The sequence below is a fragment of the Motacilla alba genome, chromosome 3, assembly GCF_015832195.1.
Source record: "Motacilla alba alba isolate MOTALB_02 chromosome 3, Motacilla_alba_V1.0_pri, whole genome shotgun sequence".
In the NCBI taxonomy this organism is placed as follows: Eukaryota; Metazoa; Chordata; class Aves; order Passeriformes; family Motacillidae; genus Motacilla; species Motacilla alba.
The window spans coordinates 61794057-61813094 of NC_052018.1; the positions used below are offsets into that span (position 1 = coordinate 61794057).

At 41.5% G+C, this 19038-nt stretch overlaps 1 protein-coding gene across 1 annotated transcript in view; it reads right to left on the reverse strand.

Moving 5' to 3' along the window:
- The window catches only part of AIG1 (androgen induced 1), a 123564-nt gene that overhangs the window by 13260 nt on the left and 91266 nt on the right, over nt 1-19038 (reverse strand). The window contains exon 4 of the mRNA XM_038130973.1: nt 118-233. Coding sequence (XP_037986901.1) covers nt 118-233 — 116 coding nt within the window. The remainder of the gene's footprint in view (nt 1-117; nt 234-19038) is intronic.

The window sequence follows — 19038 nt, forward strand, 5'->3', positions numbered from 1 at the left end:
AAACGAGGCATGCAGCGTGAATCTGTTAGCAATTATATCCATAATGAAATATGTGCCCAAATTTAGCAGTACAAAACCCCCAATACAATGTGAAAACACAGCATGTACAGCCCTTACCATAAAATATAGCCAACAGCGAAGGTGCACACTGCAGCCAGTCCACAGCTCCTGCTGGGATACTGATGATGTGTTGTTCTCATCTCGATTAATACAAAGGGCAAAACTGTTGTGTGCTGGGGAAAAAAACAAAACAATGGGGAAAAGCAGGTGATACAAATGGTTCTCTATATTTTCATTTCAATTCTACAATAAGAAACTTTATTGCAGGCACCCGAAGACAATTCTTGATGGCTAGAAAGACAAGGTAAAGCAACTATAAAATTGATCAATAACCCAACCAGTATCATCTCTATAATGTCCAGTTGTTTGAGAGAGCAGAGGAAAAATTCTGAGTAACCAGAATGTGCTTTTGTTCAGGAATCCAAGGCAGATACTCAGTGAGTAAAAAGGAAATGTGTCATGAAGGGACAGAGGTCCTAACCCCAGTCTGGCCCTGCAGCTGCTCTGTGATCTCTGCCAGAGATATCTCTTCAGTTTTTGTGACCATTCTAGATGGAAGGCAATACATCTGGTTTTCAGAGACTAAGTACAAACAATGCCAAGTGAATGAATATAAATGGAGGTATTTAATGCTTCTGAGAATTAGGTTTAAATGTATCTCAATCTAGGGACTTGAAAACAAGGGACATATTTGCAAATGATAGCATTAATGCCTCTGTTCCTCCATCTGTAAGACAGAAGCAATTACATTCAGAAAGGTGTTGTGAATCTTAATTTTTCAGTTGCACAAAATAGTTTGAGATTCCTAAATGAATCATATGAAAGGCAAAGCTGTAAAAACCATTTTCAGCCACTTGTCTTTATTTAGCTGCGAAACTCCTTATTTTGTTAGTTTCCCATACACATTTCCTATACTGGCCCTTCTGAGAAGGCCTGTTCATCCAATTAATGTCAGCAGCATGGAAAACTGCATCCAGCCTGCCCCCTACACTCGATGTCTACATTTCAGAGTGCTGGCAAGCATGAAAATATACATAAGCAAAGAACAAATGTGCCAGGAAATAAACCCCATAATTTTTGAATATACAGCTCACTTAAGACCAGCATTAGTGGTGACTCCAGAAACATACCCTGCCTTGCCTCCATGGGGCCAAGTTTTTGCTGGCATCTAAAGGGAATTACTTCAGTTGAGAGGTTAGCTCTAGGGCTTGGTAAGACTGACTGTGAACTCTTCTGCCCTCTTCACAAGAAGGCCAGGAGGTGTAAGGATTGCAGGGGCAGCCTAAGTCCTAATGCAAGTTCAGTCGTTCCCCAGGTACATGGTCACCAACTGGAAAGGAAAATTATGGCATACACTGGCCACATTCTGCCCATCATGTAGTTCTGGGGGATGCTGGAGGGTCGGATTTTTAAGTTTGCAATAATTACAATGTAAACCCATACTCATGTTCACCTGTGTGCAGATAGGACAGGCACGGAGTAGAAATACCTTTGTGTGGATTACAGGTTCAACTGAGAAGAAACACAGTGGGGTCTAAACCTTTAAGAACTGCAAAGAATGGTTTGAATGGAAAATGGTAAGATAATGGAAATGCTCCTGTTGAGAGACGTAACATAATTGAATTGGATATCTGCTCTGATTTTCAAGGCATTGGTAATTAATGACTAGCATTTGGAGAATGTCAGGTAGATAATACAGCAGTTAGGGGAGCTTTCAATTTCTTCATCTTTTAACAACTTGTTCCACCCCCATCCTACTTTAAATGGCATCAAGGGAACGCAGAGATGTTTTATAGCAGTGTGGTCTGCTATAAAGGTGCCCACCATTAGATTAGAGGTCTATGAGCTGCAGAGAACCTTCAGAATCCATGATCAGGCACTGACAGCAAAGCAAGCCCTGGAGATTCACCTGCACATCTTGTGTTTGCATGGAAAAGGTCTCCAGGATGAGAGAGATCAGTGCCTCACTCTGCAGAGCACCCAAAGCAGAGCAGCTGGAGGCTGTGCAGATGTCTCCTGCCCTGCCCCCATAACTTACTCAGAGAGAAAAACAGAAGAAAAAAACAACTATTAATACCAAACTCCACCCTTGATACTCCTTGTACAATGTATTCTTGTAATCCAGTCACTTACTTTTAACTCTACACTCTACAGATGATTGTTACAAGAGCTTGTGAGCTCGGTTTCTCCATGTAAATGTTTACTGCTTTCGATACTGCTTGTTGATGAGTTCCTCATTGATGATAACAACTCAACAGCTTGCCAATTAAAAAGTAGTTAAAATAATTTCAGCAATCAAGCCCTAATCTTGAATACTCTTCTCCTTTCCCTCCTCCCAATTCTTGTGGTTATATAATAAAATAGGTTATTATTTTCCTAAATTCTCGCTTCTGCTCTTTTCTAAAGGTAAGGGTGGAGGGAAAAGCAGATAATGAGCTGTGCCACTAAAAAGTTTGTGTACAAAATCTCATTAAAAGTACAGTGGGATTAGAAGTCTAAGGAGAAAATCAGAGATATGTAACTTTAATCTCAGTCTGTTAGAGCAAATGTCAATGCTACATGCAAACACTGCAGTTTTACAAATCTGGAGTATGAACTTTGGTTTAAAATGCTTTTGTGAAAGTGCCACTCTAAAAAGCTGCTTCAGATCCTTTACCAAACCACAACCGAGATAAAATTTCCTTTCTCTACATTTCAGCTCCTCCAAAAAACTTGATTTAAAAACCATGAAATTCTGCAGTCTGGGATGTCTTCTATCCAACAGTGTCAATAAAAACTCTAGACTGAAGAATAGTGAAGCTGGTCAGGGGTCAAATGTGCTTGCAGTGGGATCCATCAGGGCTGGGTATTCTGCTGGGGGCCCAAGATTTCATATCCTCTAATGTTTTTGCCACCTGATTTCTGAATAAACAGGCCAGTGGGAATCTGAGGCTTAGAGAGAAAATAGCATTGATATTTCCCTGACCTGCCTAAAGATCACGCTGTGCTGATCAAACATACCTGACTGGTACCTCTGGGATTGATCCCTTTTACTGACTGGCACATGGGGGGACAAAACCACATTTCTCACCTTGTTTGCCAAAGTATCTCCTGGGGCTTGCTTACTTCAGAGAAGACTGAGGAATGAGGAAGTTCAAACAACAAGGAGGTTTAAACAGTAAGGATGATTAGCTGCTCTAACAGCTTTCCAGTAGTTGCCATTTTGCACCATTACAAATTTTTTAAGAAAAGAACAAATATATAATTAGAGTATAATGACTAGTATAATATTATAGTAGTAAACTATGCTAGCACTACTAATTAATGTTATATTGATGAGGCATTTTTAATATGGACTAAGTAGTTACAAGCAAAACTGTACTTTTTACCTGGACATCCTATTCTTCTCTCTCTGAGACCAGCTGCCCCTGTGAGATAGTTTTGCCTGTATGACTCGCCTGACACATGAGACTTGTGCTGAGCACTGTTGTGGCCACACCAGGGAGCACCATTCTCACTGTCCCAGGAAGGCAACCCTTTCTGCACATGTTCTCTGTGGTGACCACAGGCTCAGGGTAGTCCCCAGCCTTCAGCTCAGCCCAGGCAGTAGTGGGGAAGATATCAAACCCTGTAGCATTAGCAGGAGCTCTTAGACTGAGCTTTTTCAGGGCTCAGTAACTGCATCTACTTGCAAGAAAATTCACCCTGTCAGCTTCTCCAGTTGTGACTATGGTGCTATCTGCAAGGTGTCCTCACAGCCACAAATCTTTTTATCTCTGGAGTGCCAAGACAGCAGCCCTTAGACCCATTATTTCCCCCTCTCTGAAGGATTCATCTGCCAAGATCACTTTGTGAACTGAATAGTTGACCATAAGCCCCCTTTACCCAGCCACAGCATCGCCCTGCTCAGACCCCTCACTGCCTGCCCCTGCTGCTGGAAAGGCAGCTTTGATAAATCTTTTTGCTAGGAAGTGCTGGTCTCAGCAGAGTAGAAAGCTGCAACTTCCTCTAATTTTGTGTCTACCACATGGCATTGCTTTCCAAGGACCCATCACCAAAAAGTGGTGAAGAAATACGGCTTGCCAAATCTCCAACTGCTAGAAAACAGAGAAACCAGCACAATGCACAGAGCCTGGATGAAAGGTGCAGGAAGATTATCATGTGGAGAATCTGATCCACAAGACACCCTGGAGACTAACTCCAAAGAAGCAACCTGTGAATGAAGCTGAATTAGCACACACTATAAAGCAAGCCATCCTGGGATCTTGCAGGTGGATTAATTCCTAGAGCCACTGCCACTGTGTCCTGAGAGAAACTCTGCTCATTAATACGCATTAATAACTCTTTAAAAGATATTATGAAAATATGTACCACCCCCAACATGGTATATATGTGCCTAGTGACATTTGAGACCAGAAAATCACATTACAAATATGCACCACAGCTGAAGTGCTGGCTTGGGAAGCTGAGCTTTGATGGAGGGCTGTGCTTCCCTGTTGTAGGTGTGTTCTGCAATAGTTAATAGGAAAAAAATATTTTATGCAAATTAGGTACATTAACAATGAGTTCTGTCATAGTCTTTAGGCAATTAAGTGCTCATTCTTGAAAGCCTGATTATATATTTAATCTTTCAACCAGTAAGTGCTGCTTTTTTTAACACTGGTTTCAACAGTACCTTACTTGGCCTTTTCTCCCTCCCTTAACTGTGTTTTAAATGGACTCTTAAGACTTTACAAAAGGTGCTAAATTGACTGCTTTATGCATTGTGTCATCGGCATAAACATGGTAGTGATGTCTTCCCAAGTCATCCTCCTGATCTGCACTGACTGTCCAGAACTACCTTTATGACAAGGAGCTCAGTCTACAGAGGCATCTCAGATGCCCAGGTAGCTTGCAGAAGTTCTGTAGGAATGGTTAAACAGAGGATCACAAACATTGTGATTATAATTCACTTAAACCAACAGACTGTGACTCATTACTCAGTTTGATCAGTTTGATCGACTGAGAACTACAAGGTGTAGGATATTTTAGCTCAGTGAAATACTGTGCACCTCTGAAGCCCACATCATGACATTCAGCCCATGTTCTTAAGTCAGCAAAAGTCCAAAGTCTAGTGACAAGAAAGGAGGCCTTGCAGTTTTGATGTCCACCAACATTTTAACCAATGGACTGGGAGTCTCCTGGGAGTGCTGGTGTATCCTGCCGCAAGGAGGTTGCAGATAGGTTTCCACCCACAGAACTTGTGCAGCCCAGGATCTGGAGGGCTACATCTGCCACCCAAAGCTGCGTCCATGTCAAAGCCTCTGCCCTGGCAAGGACAGCTGCTTCAACATCTGCTAGGGAAACTACCCTGCAGCACACTGCCTCTGTGCCTGAGACTTATGCTGGTGTAAATTTGGCAGTGCTCGTGTTCTTTGCACCCTTCTGTGCAAACTGCTGTGTTTTCTGGCTGCGTCTGCTTTCTTTTAAAATTTGCCTATAAAATACAGTTTCCATTAGCAGAATGTTATCCTTCCCCTTTTTCTTGTGAGCTCACAACAAGATTATGATGTTAAACAGCTGCTCCACGTCAGAATGAGTGAACAGTCTGTCTGCCACTCTTTCTTCCCTCTCAGGGGCTTGTGCAGCACCTTGAGCTAAAGAAAACAGAAACTAGCAGCAAACTGACCTATGTCTATTCCTCTAAATTTAAAATCACTACTAGTGTGTTCATCCTGGGAACCAATACTAATAGGCCTAAAAATCCCTACAGCTGTAGTCAGTGCCATTTATAGAGTAACAGTAGCAATAAAGCTCATTTTTCTGCATACTCCTAGCAGAGTACCATGAAAAACCAGGTCAGGAACTAGTAAAATAGAGGCATGATTATGATTTACTCCTTGAGAAACTTCTGAGAAAGGAACAGCTGGCAAGATAGTATTTATGTGTTGTCTGAAGGATGATACCTTCTACCAAGGCAGCCTAATCCATAAAGAGAGCAGCAGGATATCAGAGCTGGGTGCATAATAAATTGGAATCCTTGAGTGAGTCTGAGCCCTTATGAGACTGAAAGCACTGGTAGCACTTTTCCTCTTACAAATGAGAAATTATGACTATTAAATGAGACATGCTGATGCACAGGATGCACTCCAAGGCAGCCACAGGCGGCTCACTAATTGTTATGGTAGGTCGGAGGGAGGAAGAAGTATTGTATGATCTAAACGAAGACCAATACCTTATAATGCCACAAAACACACAAGAGCCAAAGATTTCAATCCATATGAGAGTGTGGAGTTCTTTGAAAAGAAAATTAACATTTCCTCTTTAATGTAATCCCTTCTTTTCCTTTTTTTTTTTTTTCTGTAGAAAAACACAGTGGACATGGCATTCCTGACTTAGGAGGATTTATATCACTTTATCCACACATACCTGATGTTGACAGCTTTGTTCTTGTTTCTTCAGACACATGCAGTATATACTATATATTGAAATAGCAGTGTCAATCTGATCTCACCCTATGACTGTACTAGTGTCAGGGAGGTTATATATAGGTGTTTATCTATAGAATTTCCACAGTGCCAATCACTAAAGCACTTCAGCGCCTCAAAAGCGTTACTAAACATACCCTCACAGCAGCCCTGGTCTGTAGGAGCAGGATATCCTATCCTCATTTTGAAGAAGGGCAAGATGGAGACAGCATGCCTCACTCAAGGTCACGTAGGGTAGCTATGGAGGAATGAAGAACCACATCACATTCCTCAGTTCCATTTCTGGGTGTTAGCCTAAAATGAGCAAACATGTATAGAGAAATAACAAAAAATTTGGTATGAAAGCCAATCTAATCCTTCAAGTTTACAGCTCTGAGACATCCTGGCCCTTTCAGCATCTATCAGTTGTTACCCTGATTGACCCCCTGTCCTGGTTCCCCTCTGCTTTTGGAGGCTTCTTCAATTGCCTCCCTCTGAGCTGTCTGTCTCTCTTTCATCTCAGCTCCTGCTGCTCCAAGCTGCTTTCTTGCAGCTCCCATCCTTAATACCTTAACATGACACACAAAATCTTGGTCACTTGGACTTGAAAGAAGATGAGGGTAGGGACTAGACACAGTACATACAGTAAAAAAATGTGTAAAACCAGTGCCACGTTGCCAAATGGAACAGCATTGCTACATGTTTCATTGCCTTTAACTTTTTAAATTCAATGTAACTACTTTTAATGTTTTTATGTATGCAGCTATCATTAACTGCATGCCAAGTGCAATGTCACATAAATCAATTCTCTCCTTTTGCTGGGATCCCTTAGCCAGGCTTTCTTGCTCATTCTGTGCCATGCCCAAATTCCCCAGTCTGCTCCTGCCAGCAGGCACTGCTTGACCCTTAGGAGACTTTTAAAATACAAGACAATCAACAAAGTCCTGGTTCTGCGCACTCAGCCGCAGCTGAGCAAACCCTCCAGACTCCAATTTACTTTCAACCTCAAGTCCTTATTTTTGCCATGAAATCCTTAGAGAAAACATGCTACTAACAACTTGGAATATACATACAGATATATCCTGTGCAAGGAGCACTCATTAATCACAGTGTTATGCAAAGTAATTTTTCTACATATTTTTCTCAGTTTATTTGCCAGTTGAACCACCTGCCCTGGAATTTCTTAAGCTACTATTTGCAAAACGGTCTATCTAGGCAAAGAAATATATTGTTGTCTCTTAAAATTATCCTTAAAATTAAACACACACACACACAGAAAGACTTTTACATGGGTTACCAAGATTTAATTTGCATGAATGAATATTTGACTGTTTTTGCAGGTCATGCTGAAAAACTGCTTGTAAAGTCAGTGAGCCTCATGTATTCCTAGCAAAAAAAAATCACTAAAGAGAGCCTGAAAATGTATTTTACCAATGGTTTAAATGAGATTATTCATATGGAAAATAGTATTCCTCTCCCTGAACAGTGAACTCTTTCCATACTTGAAGGCCTCAGAAGGGAGAAAATAATTTGTATCAGTATGTTTGCTAAATCTCTTTAACTAACTTGAAAAGTTTATCAGTACATAAAATATTCTATATTAAATTCTAACATCTGGCAATCTCCCAGGACTAGTACTAAGGCTTTCACAGAGGGATATTTTTGGCTTCATGATAGCCAAAGTATCCTTTTTCCAACCTGAAAACATTGGACTCTGAATCTGTCACTGGTCCAGGACCAAATATTGCTTGTCCTGGGCTTTGGGCCAGTATATTTGGGGAAAGAAATTTCACATTTGGGAAAATAAAAAAAAACCCCATTATTTCTCGATTTCTTTCTCAAGTGGTGACTCTTTGATGCTATTCGGAAATCTAAAATTGTAGAAGTGGTTACTGAGGGACTGGATTTATTGGGTGTTGTGTAGGTGAGGTAGCCAAAGGTCAGACTTTGGTCTATCACATGGTGATTGCAACTATCTGCAATGGGGTTCAAACAATTTATCTCACAGATACTGTTATTATCTTTATTAAATGATTTCTTTACCTTGTACATGCAAACTCCTTTAACAAATAGTTCTAGATGACATAACCTCCTAAGCTTTTTTGTTGTATTCCAGAAAGCAGTAGCAGACTAAGGTGAGAATAGTCTTACCGCTGCACACAACACTCTGTCTGTCTGTCCAGTTTTACTGGACGTGCACTGCCCTGAGTCTTCTAAACAGCACATACTCCACTGCAAGGCAGAGGTGCATGCCTGTGCAGCAGCGCAGGGCGAAGCTGTGTGACAGCAGCTGCCCACGGGCAGCTACTGCCGAGCCACCAAGAGACAGTGACAAGCCATGGCCAGGCACCAAGGCAGCTGCTGGTCTCGCACTCTGTGCTCAGGATGCAGAAGGCCAAGGCTGGGTTTAGCGGCATCACAGATTACTAAGACCAGGAGCGACTAAGGCACTAGCATGTGCTGAGGTGCAGGGAAGAGGGGGGTACGTGGTGGGGGTGCAGGGAAGCCAAGAAGCATGGGCTGGTTTCCTGCATTGGTTGAAAGGCAGATGGAGTAACAAGTACGGTTGAAAAACTTATTGAGGGTGAGAATGAGTTTGTGCTGGAAGGCAGGGGGAGGACAGAGATGCAGGCAGCCCTGACTGTGGATCTCCCAGAGCTGCTTCTCCTCTGCAAAGAAAGCACATGAGCAAACAAGCCTGGGGAACATCCTGAATGAACACCTGCCATGAAAACACACTGACATTCCCTAATTGTTTTACCCACTGTATGACACATTTATTTAGGAGAGTCATTTTGCTTCAAATGCAATTAGTTGTAAATGCTATTGTTCATCTTAAAACACCTGTTATTTTGATCAATAGTAAAAGCCTACACACCATAGTAAAGACAGCAATGTCGGGCACAAATACATTACAAAATCTATAGCCTGACCCTTTAAAACCCAACTTGAACCATCAGATTTGACTTATGAGACTAGTAACAATAGTGCTTCATGCAAAAAGCATTAGGTTAAGGCTGGATCAGTCTGAGTTGCCAAACACACCCTGGCATAATTAATCAAGAATATTTCAAAAACAGATCGCCTCCAAGAGGTTATTGATCTCCTGTCACGACACGTTTTCCTCATGAGGTGCTACAATGCTATGTATCTGAGATGTGCTGGCGTGTATTTTTCAGTGACTAAGCCTTGATCTATCTTCCTGGATTCCTGCCACTGGTGCACTGACATCTGCAACTACTCATGTTTGACAGTCTCATGCATGAGCTATGTGGCTTCCAACTTGGATGGGATTAGTATAGGAGACTTTCAGAATACTTCAAATGTAATTGAAAGCAGATAAATACAAGGATCTCAAGAGGGTGGCATGCTTTTTACAAACGGAATCACATTAAATCATGTGTATAAATGCTTGGACTAAGAAAGATCTCAGTGCTAACCAGAATAGTATGCAAGAAAGTGTTTGTCCTTGCTCTTAAATATGTATGAATCCTGATAATGTCACTTCTTTCTAAAATCCAAATACAGTGCATGGCTGAAGTGCAGTTTAGACAAGCATGAAAAGGTACATGTTTGGGGAGAAGGGCAGGAGAAAAGGAACGTATTCAGAGACTGACAGATGCTCTGCCTTTTACCCATGCCTGCACTAAGGCATTCATATCTTCTGTGAACCATACCTGCCAACAGATGAGAACTGAAAACAATATACATCATGTAACTACAGGTTATACTGTTACAGTGTCAAACATCAGCAAATTACAAGTGATGTTTTCTTTTAGAGCAAAATCCAACCTCATTCCTTACACAGAACACACTTCTATGTATCTGATTTTTGTCAGAAAATGTGGACATTGATATTGTAATCTGCAAATGTATTCTGAACATATTTATTGAATACTATAAAATAGAAGATGCAAATAAAACTGATGTTAACACTGCTGTAAAGAGTTTATCTTTCACATTTCATTACTTTTTTAGACTCTGAACTCTGTAAACATAAGTAATCTTGCTTCAACATAGAGCTTGATAAGAAAAAACAAAAAAAAACTTTCATCGGGAAATGGCCTTTCTTGCAGTCAAATACTTTTTGAGGATTAGAATGATGGGCAATACACAAATATCACAAGAGGACAGTGATACTGAACACATATAGTATCAAAGGGCTCCAAGATGATCAGGTTGCAGTGGAGTTGTGACATCCATAGTATTAAACCTATGGGCTTCTCTGGGTTCTCTTGCAGACTCTGGCCTGATTTTTTCTCTTCAGTTTAATGTTGGTATGCCTGTCTCTGCTTCCCTAACTTACAGCTCTGTCCCAAGCCAGGCTGATCTCACTGAGCTGTCAGTGACCTGCATGGCTTTTCTATTTTAAATGTGAAAAAAGAAGGAGAACTAGGGAAAAAAAAAAAAAAGTGATTCTTCTTACCACACAATAGCATTTTTCCCAGCAAGCAGAGGAGCAGAACAACAGCAGTCACCATGTTGCTGGGAGAGCAGTGTGCGCACAGCAGGGTTGCATTGGAATGAATGGTTTCTTACTCTGCTTGGTATCACAGCTCTTATCATGAAGTAAAATCCTCAAGAACTTCTGCTCCATCCTCCCAGATGAGGTCCAAGGTAGTTAAAGTGAAGTAACCCCTGTTTTCCTTCCCATGATGCTGATAAATGTGGCCTAAAAAAATTCCATTTCTTTGGCGATAACTGTAGTATCATAATGCATTTTTTTGGTACTAGAAATTTTATCTGTATTCACCTATTGCCACAGGGATTCCAGACAGAACTTCCTTTGCAGCACCTGCTCATAAAGCTGTGCTATCAGTCTTCTGTGAAGTTCTGTCAGGTATGCTGCAGCTGGTTTGAACTCTTCCGTGCTGTGGGATGGATGCCAGCATTAGGACAGATGTCACCCACACATGCAAATGGTTCATGAAAATTCTTCTTTTAAACATAAGAAACACATTTTTTTACTCTGAAGGTGATCAAACATAGAAAGTGGTTGCCCAGAGAGGTTGTGGAGTCTCCATCCTTGGTGGTATTCAAAACCTGACTGGACACTAACCAAGGCCACTGGCTCCAGCTGACTGTGCTTGAGCAGGGAGTTTGGACAAAACAATCTCCATGGGCTCCTTCCCACCTCAGCAAGCCTTTGATTCTATGACCCGAATGGCTTGGCTGTTATGGTCACTGGCCTTTATAGCCAGTCTTATCAGCCCCTCAGTGTCTCTTGTCCATCTCCACTCCCTGGGCAACACTGGGTCTGAAAGAAGTTGCTGCATCAGAAAAGGAAGGAGAGATGAACCAACCTGACCTGCAGTATTTCTGCCCTCTGCCCTTCAAAAGTGTCTCTTGAATATTTTCTCTCTTGAAGACTCGGTATTTTCTAAATAGAAATGTAACTCATCATTTTTTAACTGGGGAAAAGAAAGATGTCAAAAATTCCCAGTTCTACATGTTTGCCTCATTGTTAATGGTCACATTAGTGGTGTGTGAATGCGTGTTTGAAGCAGAAGATTATGGAAATGCCTTTGAGGTGGGAACAGACTAACCAGTCACTAGATGTATTTCATAATGTTAGCTATAACCGTATTCTGTTGCAGTCCCCAAGTGCAAGAATTGCAGCATAAACCCTTTTAAACAGGGAAGATCACTACAAATGTGTAACTGAAGAATAACTGTGATCCCAAGTTGTCTGAGACTAACTGATTGACCTTATACTGGGCAATAGTGTCTGTAGGGAATAGGAAAATACACACTTAATTAGGACCACTTGAACTCCATAGCACTGATATTTTCCACTGGGAAGAAGCACTAAGGATAACCCCATTGCTAAGAGAAAGACCTGAGAACCATCTCAAGTACATCAGGCTGCAGTGCAGGTGTGGGAGCCAGCATGGTGGGCTAGGTTGTACACAGGAAGCTGGGTGAGAGAAGGGAGACCTCTTCCAAACAGCAGGCTAGCTGAGAACGGCTGGTTAGAGCCTCTTTCTCCAGAACTGGAGCTGCAGCCACCTCAGCTGTGCTGGCTGAAGACTAACTGGCTCAGATGTGGGTCTGTGCCAAACTAAGCCAACAAGGTATGAGGAGCCCATGATGGAGACCCGAAGGATGGCAGCTACTCTCACAGAACTGAGGAGGAGGACTGACTTAAGAGCATTGCAAAGGCAGGCCAAAAGAAGAGGAGACTTACCTAATACTGTTGGTTTATTGTACTTCCCCCCCACAAATAAGACTGTATTTGCATTAAGACCTTGGAGCCACTGCTACCAAGTAGTTAAGCACTGCTGCTCAGGGGCACCCACGTGTGTAATTCACTTCTGCAAGTTTCTAGGCAGGGTCTTGTGCCAGTGTTATTTTCAGCAAGAACACCGAAGTGATGGAAGCCGGCCTGTGTGACTGGCAGCAGCGCTGGGCAGAGAGAGGGTACATACTGTACACACACTCGGCACTCTTGTTTCTTCTTTGCTGCTGCTGCTGCAGTGTGTTCTTGACAGGTTACTAAACTCTGGACTGGCACTTCTGCAAAAGGGACCTGGCAGTAGAGTAATATTTGCATTTTAATTACTTGACCTATTGGACTGCCTTGTTGGACAGGCTTCTTCAGCCCTATAACCAACTTCTTAATGACCTTCACTATTAAACAAAATCAAAATAATAGGAAAAGTTTGCTGCTCTGCTGTAATGTCCACGGGCAGAGGAGCCACTAAAAAAAGATTTAATATTACCTTATGGTCCTTAAATAAATCTTAAACTTTAAACAGCCATCTCTTACATGTTCTCCAGTGCACGAGACTGCTTTGTCATCTCAGGAATATCAATTACCACTTTGCCATTTTACTGCAAAAACAAAGGAGTGAAATAAACAAAAACTCCAAACATTTTAGCAAACTGGGACAAGAAGAGGAATAAGAGACACTTGACAACCCTATGGGATCAGCTGTTAGGCCTGCCAGAGCATAATTCTTTGTAACGGTCTTATTAATTCAAATAACTTCTGACTGTCAGCATGCTTATAAAAATTCCAATTCTCCCTTACAATATTTCTGTGAGACAGTGGAGAAGAGAAATAAAAGCATTTTATCAGTTAAAACATGCATACAGAGAAAGAAAAAAACCATCTTGACTAAACCAAAGCAAAAGGCCAACAGTGATGTATTTTGAACTGGAATGTAGGTGCTGGAGATGTCCTCCACTGGGCTCAGCCCACTAAAACACTCCCTTGTCAGAAGGTCAAAGTCAGAATATTGGTGGGAAGCGCACAGCTACTTAGGGGCATCAATGTACTGACCCCTTACATTCATGACAGCAGAAGAAAATCATGTGGATCAAATCCAATAGTTTAGGCACCCAATCAAAGCCGATTATTTCAAAACTTTTAATTGAATGTGAGCTGATCTGCCTCTCTAAATGTCAATGTAAACAAGCTAGAGGGAGCACAAAAAGGCCAGAGAAATACTTGGGCCATTGCCTGTTGAATTTATTCTTGTTCTGACCCCTCTCTTCTAGCGAAAGCAAAGAGCAACTGGGGCTTTAAACCAGTGGACTCAGCTTCAGGACAACATAAGTTCCATGAACCTGAGCCCAAGCTTACCAGCATGCATCTTAGTGACTCATATGGTTGAGATTCAAGGATTCATGACAAGTATTCAGTTAGGCACATCTCAGAGTGCAGAAAGGATGCAGCTCCCTGACTAGGGAGCCACAATCATCATCATAGTATTTGTGAAGAAGTTTCTGTACTGTTTCCCATCTCCCCTTCCCAGGAAAAGTCAACAACACCTTTAGGAATAACTACGAGTCTAAAGAAGCTAATAGAAACAGTGTGTTTCAGAAACAGAACCGAGTTTTTGTAACTATAAATTATTTACATACAGTGTGTAAGTGGCAGCACTAACACCTGTGCCCTAATCCTTCAGGAAACCCCTACTGATCCTTCGTCTCTGCTGGAAGCTGAGATACAAGCTCCTATCTCAGGAAGAAGGACATCTCTACTGTACTTCCCCCAGGGTACTTAACAGATGATGGACTATTTTGGCCAAAAAGTGAAGAGGCCTTCTCACTCTGCATCTGGGAGAGGCCAACAGTCCTTTTGGCCAGTAAATCCTTTTCTAAGTGTTGAGAACTGCATAAAATCAACTGCTTACAGCTCTTTTTGTGGTGCAAGGGTTAATACAAAAGTATTTTATTTCTGTGAAATGCAAACAATGTGGATTTAGTAATTTTTTTAAATTTTAAAGTAAAAACAACTCTATTTTTTGCTCCAAAAAAAAAAAAATTGAAGTATTTATTTGAGTCAATGAGAAACACCTTTTTACATTAAGAAGTATAGAAACATAGAATATCCTGAATTGGAAAGGACCCACAAAGATCACTGAAGTCCAACTCCTAACACTGCAGAGGACGACCCAAGAGTCACACAATGCTCCTAAGAGCCTTGTTCAAACACTCCTTAACTCTGTCAGGCTTGGTGCTGTGAGCAGTTCCCTGGGGAGCCTGTTCCAGTGCCCAACCACCCTCTCCATAAACAACTTTTTCCAAATATCCAACCTAAACCTCCCCTAACACAACTTCATGCCATTCTCTTGGGTCCTGTCACTGGTCACCACAGAGATCAGGGCCTGCTCCTCCTCTTCCCCTCACCAGGGAGCTGTAGAGAAATATGAGGCCTCCCCTCAGCCTCCTCTTCCCCAGGCTAAACAAACCAAGCGACCTCAGCTATTCTTCATATGGCTTCCCCTCATTCCATCATCATGGGTGTTCCTGATTAGAAAGCTGTGAAGGCTGAAGGCAGCAATGTTGGTGCCCTGCAATAATTCCTTTGGCATGACTTTTCCAGCCCCTGTGTCCCCTGAGCTGAACTAGCTTTCTGAACTCAAAGCCTAATCCTAGCAATAATGGAACCTTGGTGCTAAGGCTGAGGTCTGTATCACCATGGGTGAGCCAGATGACAAAAGTGTGAAGGCAGAAATGTTGGTGCTATGCAGTGATCCCCTGGCATGATTTCTGCAGTCCCAGGGTCCCTGGACCTTTACAATTTCTGACTCTCTGAACCTTAACACTAACTGTAATGGAATCTTGGGGCTGCTTCTGAGGTCTCCAGCACAAGGGTGGTCCAGGTTAGAAAAGTGGGGAGGCAAAAAATCACGGTGCCATGCTGTGATTCCCTTGGCATGATTTTCCAGCCCCAGTGCCCACAAAGCAGTAGGCTTTCTGTCTCTGCGAACCATAACTTTGTTTGAATTTAATATGTGACCAGCCCTGGTGGTAATGTAATTGACCAATGATGTTGAAAAATGTCCCAATGCCTGCTAGAATTCCTTTAAGAAGAACAGATGCATGTAGTGGGACTGAAATATAGTTGAAATTGGAGGAAATATTTGGAAGATCTTGCTAAAAGTCATTTTTCATCAAGGCCATTAGCACTCTATTTGTCAAAGCATTCAGAAAGCTCCTTAATTTTGTTGGACTCATTGCTAATGCTGCTGCCTATGTTGGGACAGTAATAATCTTCCATTTAACAGGAAGCCACATTCTTTCATTTTGAGTGAGGATTTGTAAATGGCAGTCTATTCATTCATTTATCAATTCCAGATGTATTTAATAGTCCTTCAAACTGAAAGTGAGAAAACAAAAATTACATTAATTGTAATATGGCAAAAGTCTTCAGTATTTGATACCATGCTTTCTGCCCTCTAAGGACTCCTAAATCACTTCAATTACTGTTTTGGTGCCTTGGTTGTCCCTGAGAGCAGGGAAACTTCCAGCCAACTTCATTCAGATGAGCCACCACAAGCTGAAGTGTTCTTTCTCCTCCCACCTTTCACCTCTTTCTCTATGAAATCCCTTTTCCCTTACTGCTTCCAGCTTTACATTGCCTAGACGCTGCTCAGCTTCTCCATTCTCTCTCCACCTGTGCTGAACAGTGTGAATATGGGTGTTAACAAAGTCTTTATCAGTGTCTGGCTTTTGATAAAAAAGAAATTCCCTGTCCTATCTTTCTTCTTTATGCTCTATTCTGTTATCACTCACAAGACAAGGTGCCAAAGCAACAGGCAGGCTTTATGGAGACAGTGCAGCTATGAAGTCCTCCAAGGAACATAGCCTATGGAGGATGGAGAAAAAGTATTATTGTTTAAGGATGTTCCTGTTTAAAATGTGGGATGGGAGAAAAGAAATTACCCACATCATTGGTATTTTTAACATTGCAAAAATCTTTCAAGGACAGGAAAAAGAAAAGAAAGCAGTAACAAAAACCAAGCCAACTGGACATCCAGAGCTCAGGGAACATAAGGAGGGTAGGCAAGGTGCAGAAGTCACTAGAGATAATGCAATGCACTTCATAAGTGCAAGTTCTTGCTATTAATGTGGCAAAAAATATTTATACTCTCTGCTCACTTCTCAGTAGAGATGGGCAACTTACCTTGCATCTCAAGCAGATGTATGCATGGCAAAAGCACAAACAGGCAGAACAGAGCAGATGGAGAACATGTGAGTCAAAGCACACTCTATAAACAGATATTACAGAAGTAGATAGGTAGACAACTTTTTATTAAGTGTCTTAGCATTTCCTTAGAAACCTATTCCTTTAGCATAAGTTTCTTTCTTGTAAGGAACCAAAAATATTTGCTTTACTGATTGCTTTCGTGCAGATATAAGTTTTGGGAATCAGACTTACAGGATGGAAGCTCAGCACTACTACTGATTTTTTTGCAGGATGCATGCATCTGTAGTTGACCTTGGTGGGACATCAGGTGCCCATCAAGCTGCTCACTCATTTCCCTTCCCAGTGGGACAGGGGAGAGAAAGCAAGATGGAAAGCAACCAGTAGGTTGAGATAAGGCATTTTACTAAAGCAAAAGTTTGCATGTGCATAAGTAAAGGAGAAAAGAAGTTTAATCTCTGCTTTCTATTGTAAAGTGATGTTCAGCCACTTCCCGGGATGCAGGGCTTTACCACATACAGGGGTTGCTATGGAAGGTGAACACTGTTAAATCACAAATGCTCCACGTTCCTCCTCCCTCCCTTGGCTTTTATATCTGAGCTGACGTTGTATGGTATGGAATGTCCCTTTGGTTAATTTGGCTCAGCTGGCCTGGTTGTGTCCCCTTTCAGGAACTTGCCCACTCCAGCCCCCTAATGAGAGGATAAATGTTAAACAGACAGTGCTGATGCTGTGCCAGTGCTGCTCAGGGAGATGTTTTGTATTTATATAATTCCTTCCATTTTCAGGCTAAGAAACCAGCAATTTTGAAGTGTCACACACCTTCGAAATAACACACATTGTTTTCACCCATTAGCATGTGTCTATGAGAGCTACATGGATCTTCTTTAAATCCCGATGAAGTATTCTGGTTTCTTGAGGCACACCATCTCTTCGTAATATTTTCAGAAAGAAATCTATTGTAAGCTTTTCCTAAAGCCTACATGCAACTACCCAGTAAGTGTATGTCTCCTTGCAGGTTGGTTATTTTCAAGGTTTCCACTCAAAGATGAAGTCCTCTAAGCTTCCTAGTCCTCTAAGTTCCTCTAATTTCCCTCCTCTCTCTTTGCCATATTTGAATTCTGACATGTGCTTGCTGAAAGGATGAATGAATTCAAAAGCAATGCTGCTATATTTTATCTGCCTAAACAATGACCAGCAAGGAGGCTGGCTTTATTTTCCTCAAAGCCACATTGCCATAATATCGTATGCATCTGCCCATGTCAGATAACTCTGAAGAGTCCACACACAAATGGAAATGATCTTTATGTCTCAAATAATGTTTTTCACAATTACTGGATTACCTAAATCCACTTAGATAACCTTGATGCTGTTGAGATATACAGGAGAATTTAGCATAACCAGGGTTTCTTTCTAAATGTTATTTTTTAACACTTCCTCCTATGAATCCAAAACAACTTTTTGTTATTCATCTCACTAACCATTCATGGATGAATGACAATTACTGAATGTCTTAGAAACAACACCTTGAAAATGTCATTCAAATCAATTTTTCAACAGCATGAGAGGCTAGGAGGTAATTCACACTTCTTTTATAATAATATTCTATAAGAGGTACTGTAGTCATCTGCCTTCCTGCCACCTCCTCCAGAAGTAAAAGATTATAAATTCACTCTGATTTAGTGCAGCCAAATGTACCAGGCAGAGAAAAACACTACAGACAGAATATGCAATTAAGACTGGTACATTATGAAAAAAGCCATCTCCATTATTGCCCCAAAACTAACTTGCTTCTCTCAGTTGAGCAAAAGTATGGAAGAATTCTGCAAGGCAGAGCTGGAAGATGTCTTTCCTTCTTTAAGAGCATTTATCCATGGACAGCAATGCCAGAAGCATCTAAGCATCTTGAACTCTGCTTCTTTCTAATGAGAGAAGCTCAGAACCCTGCTTTGTCCTCCTAAATATTGGGTGCTTATTAAAATCCATAGTTCCTCTTCCTAAAGTGGTGCAATGTACCTTAGGGGTCCATTGAACCCTGAATCCTCAAGTATCAAGACATCATTATTCCAGCATTTGCTCATATCTAAAACTCTGTTATGATTCTAAAACCACCAG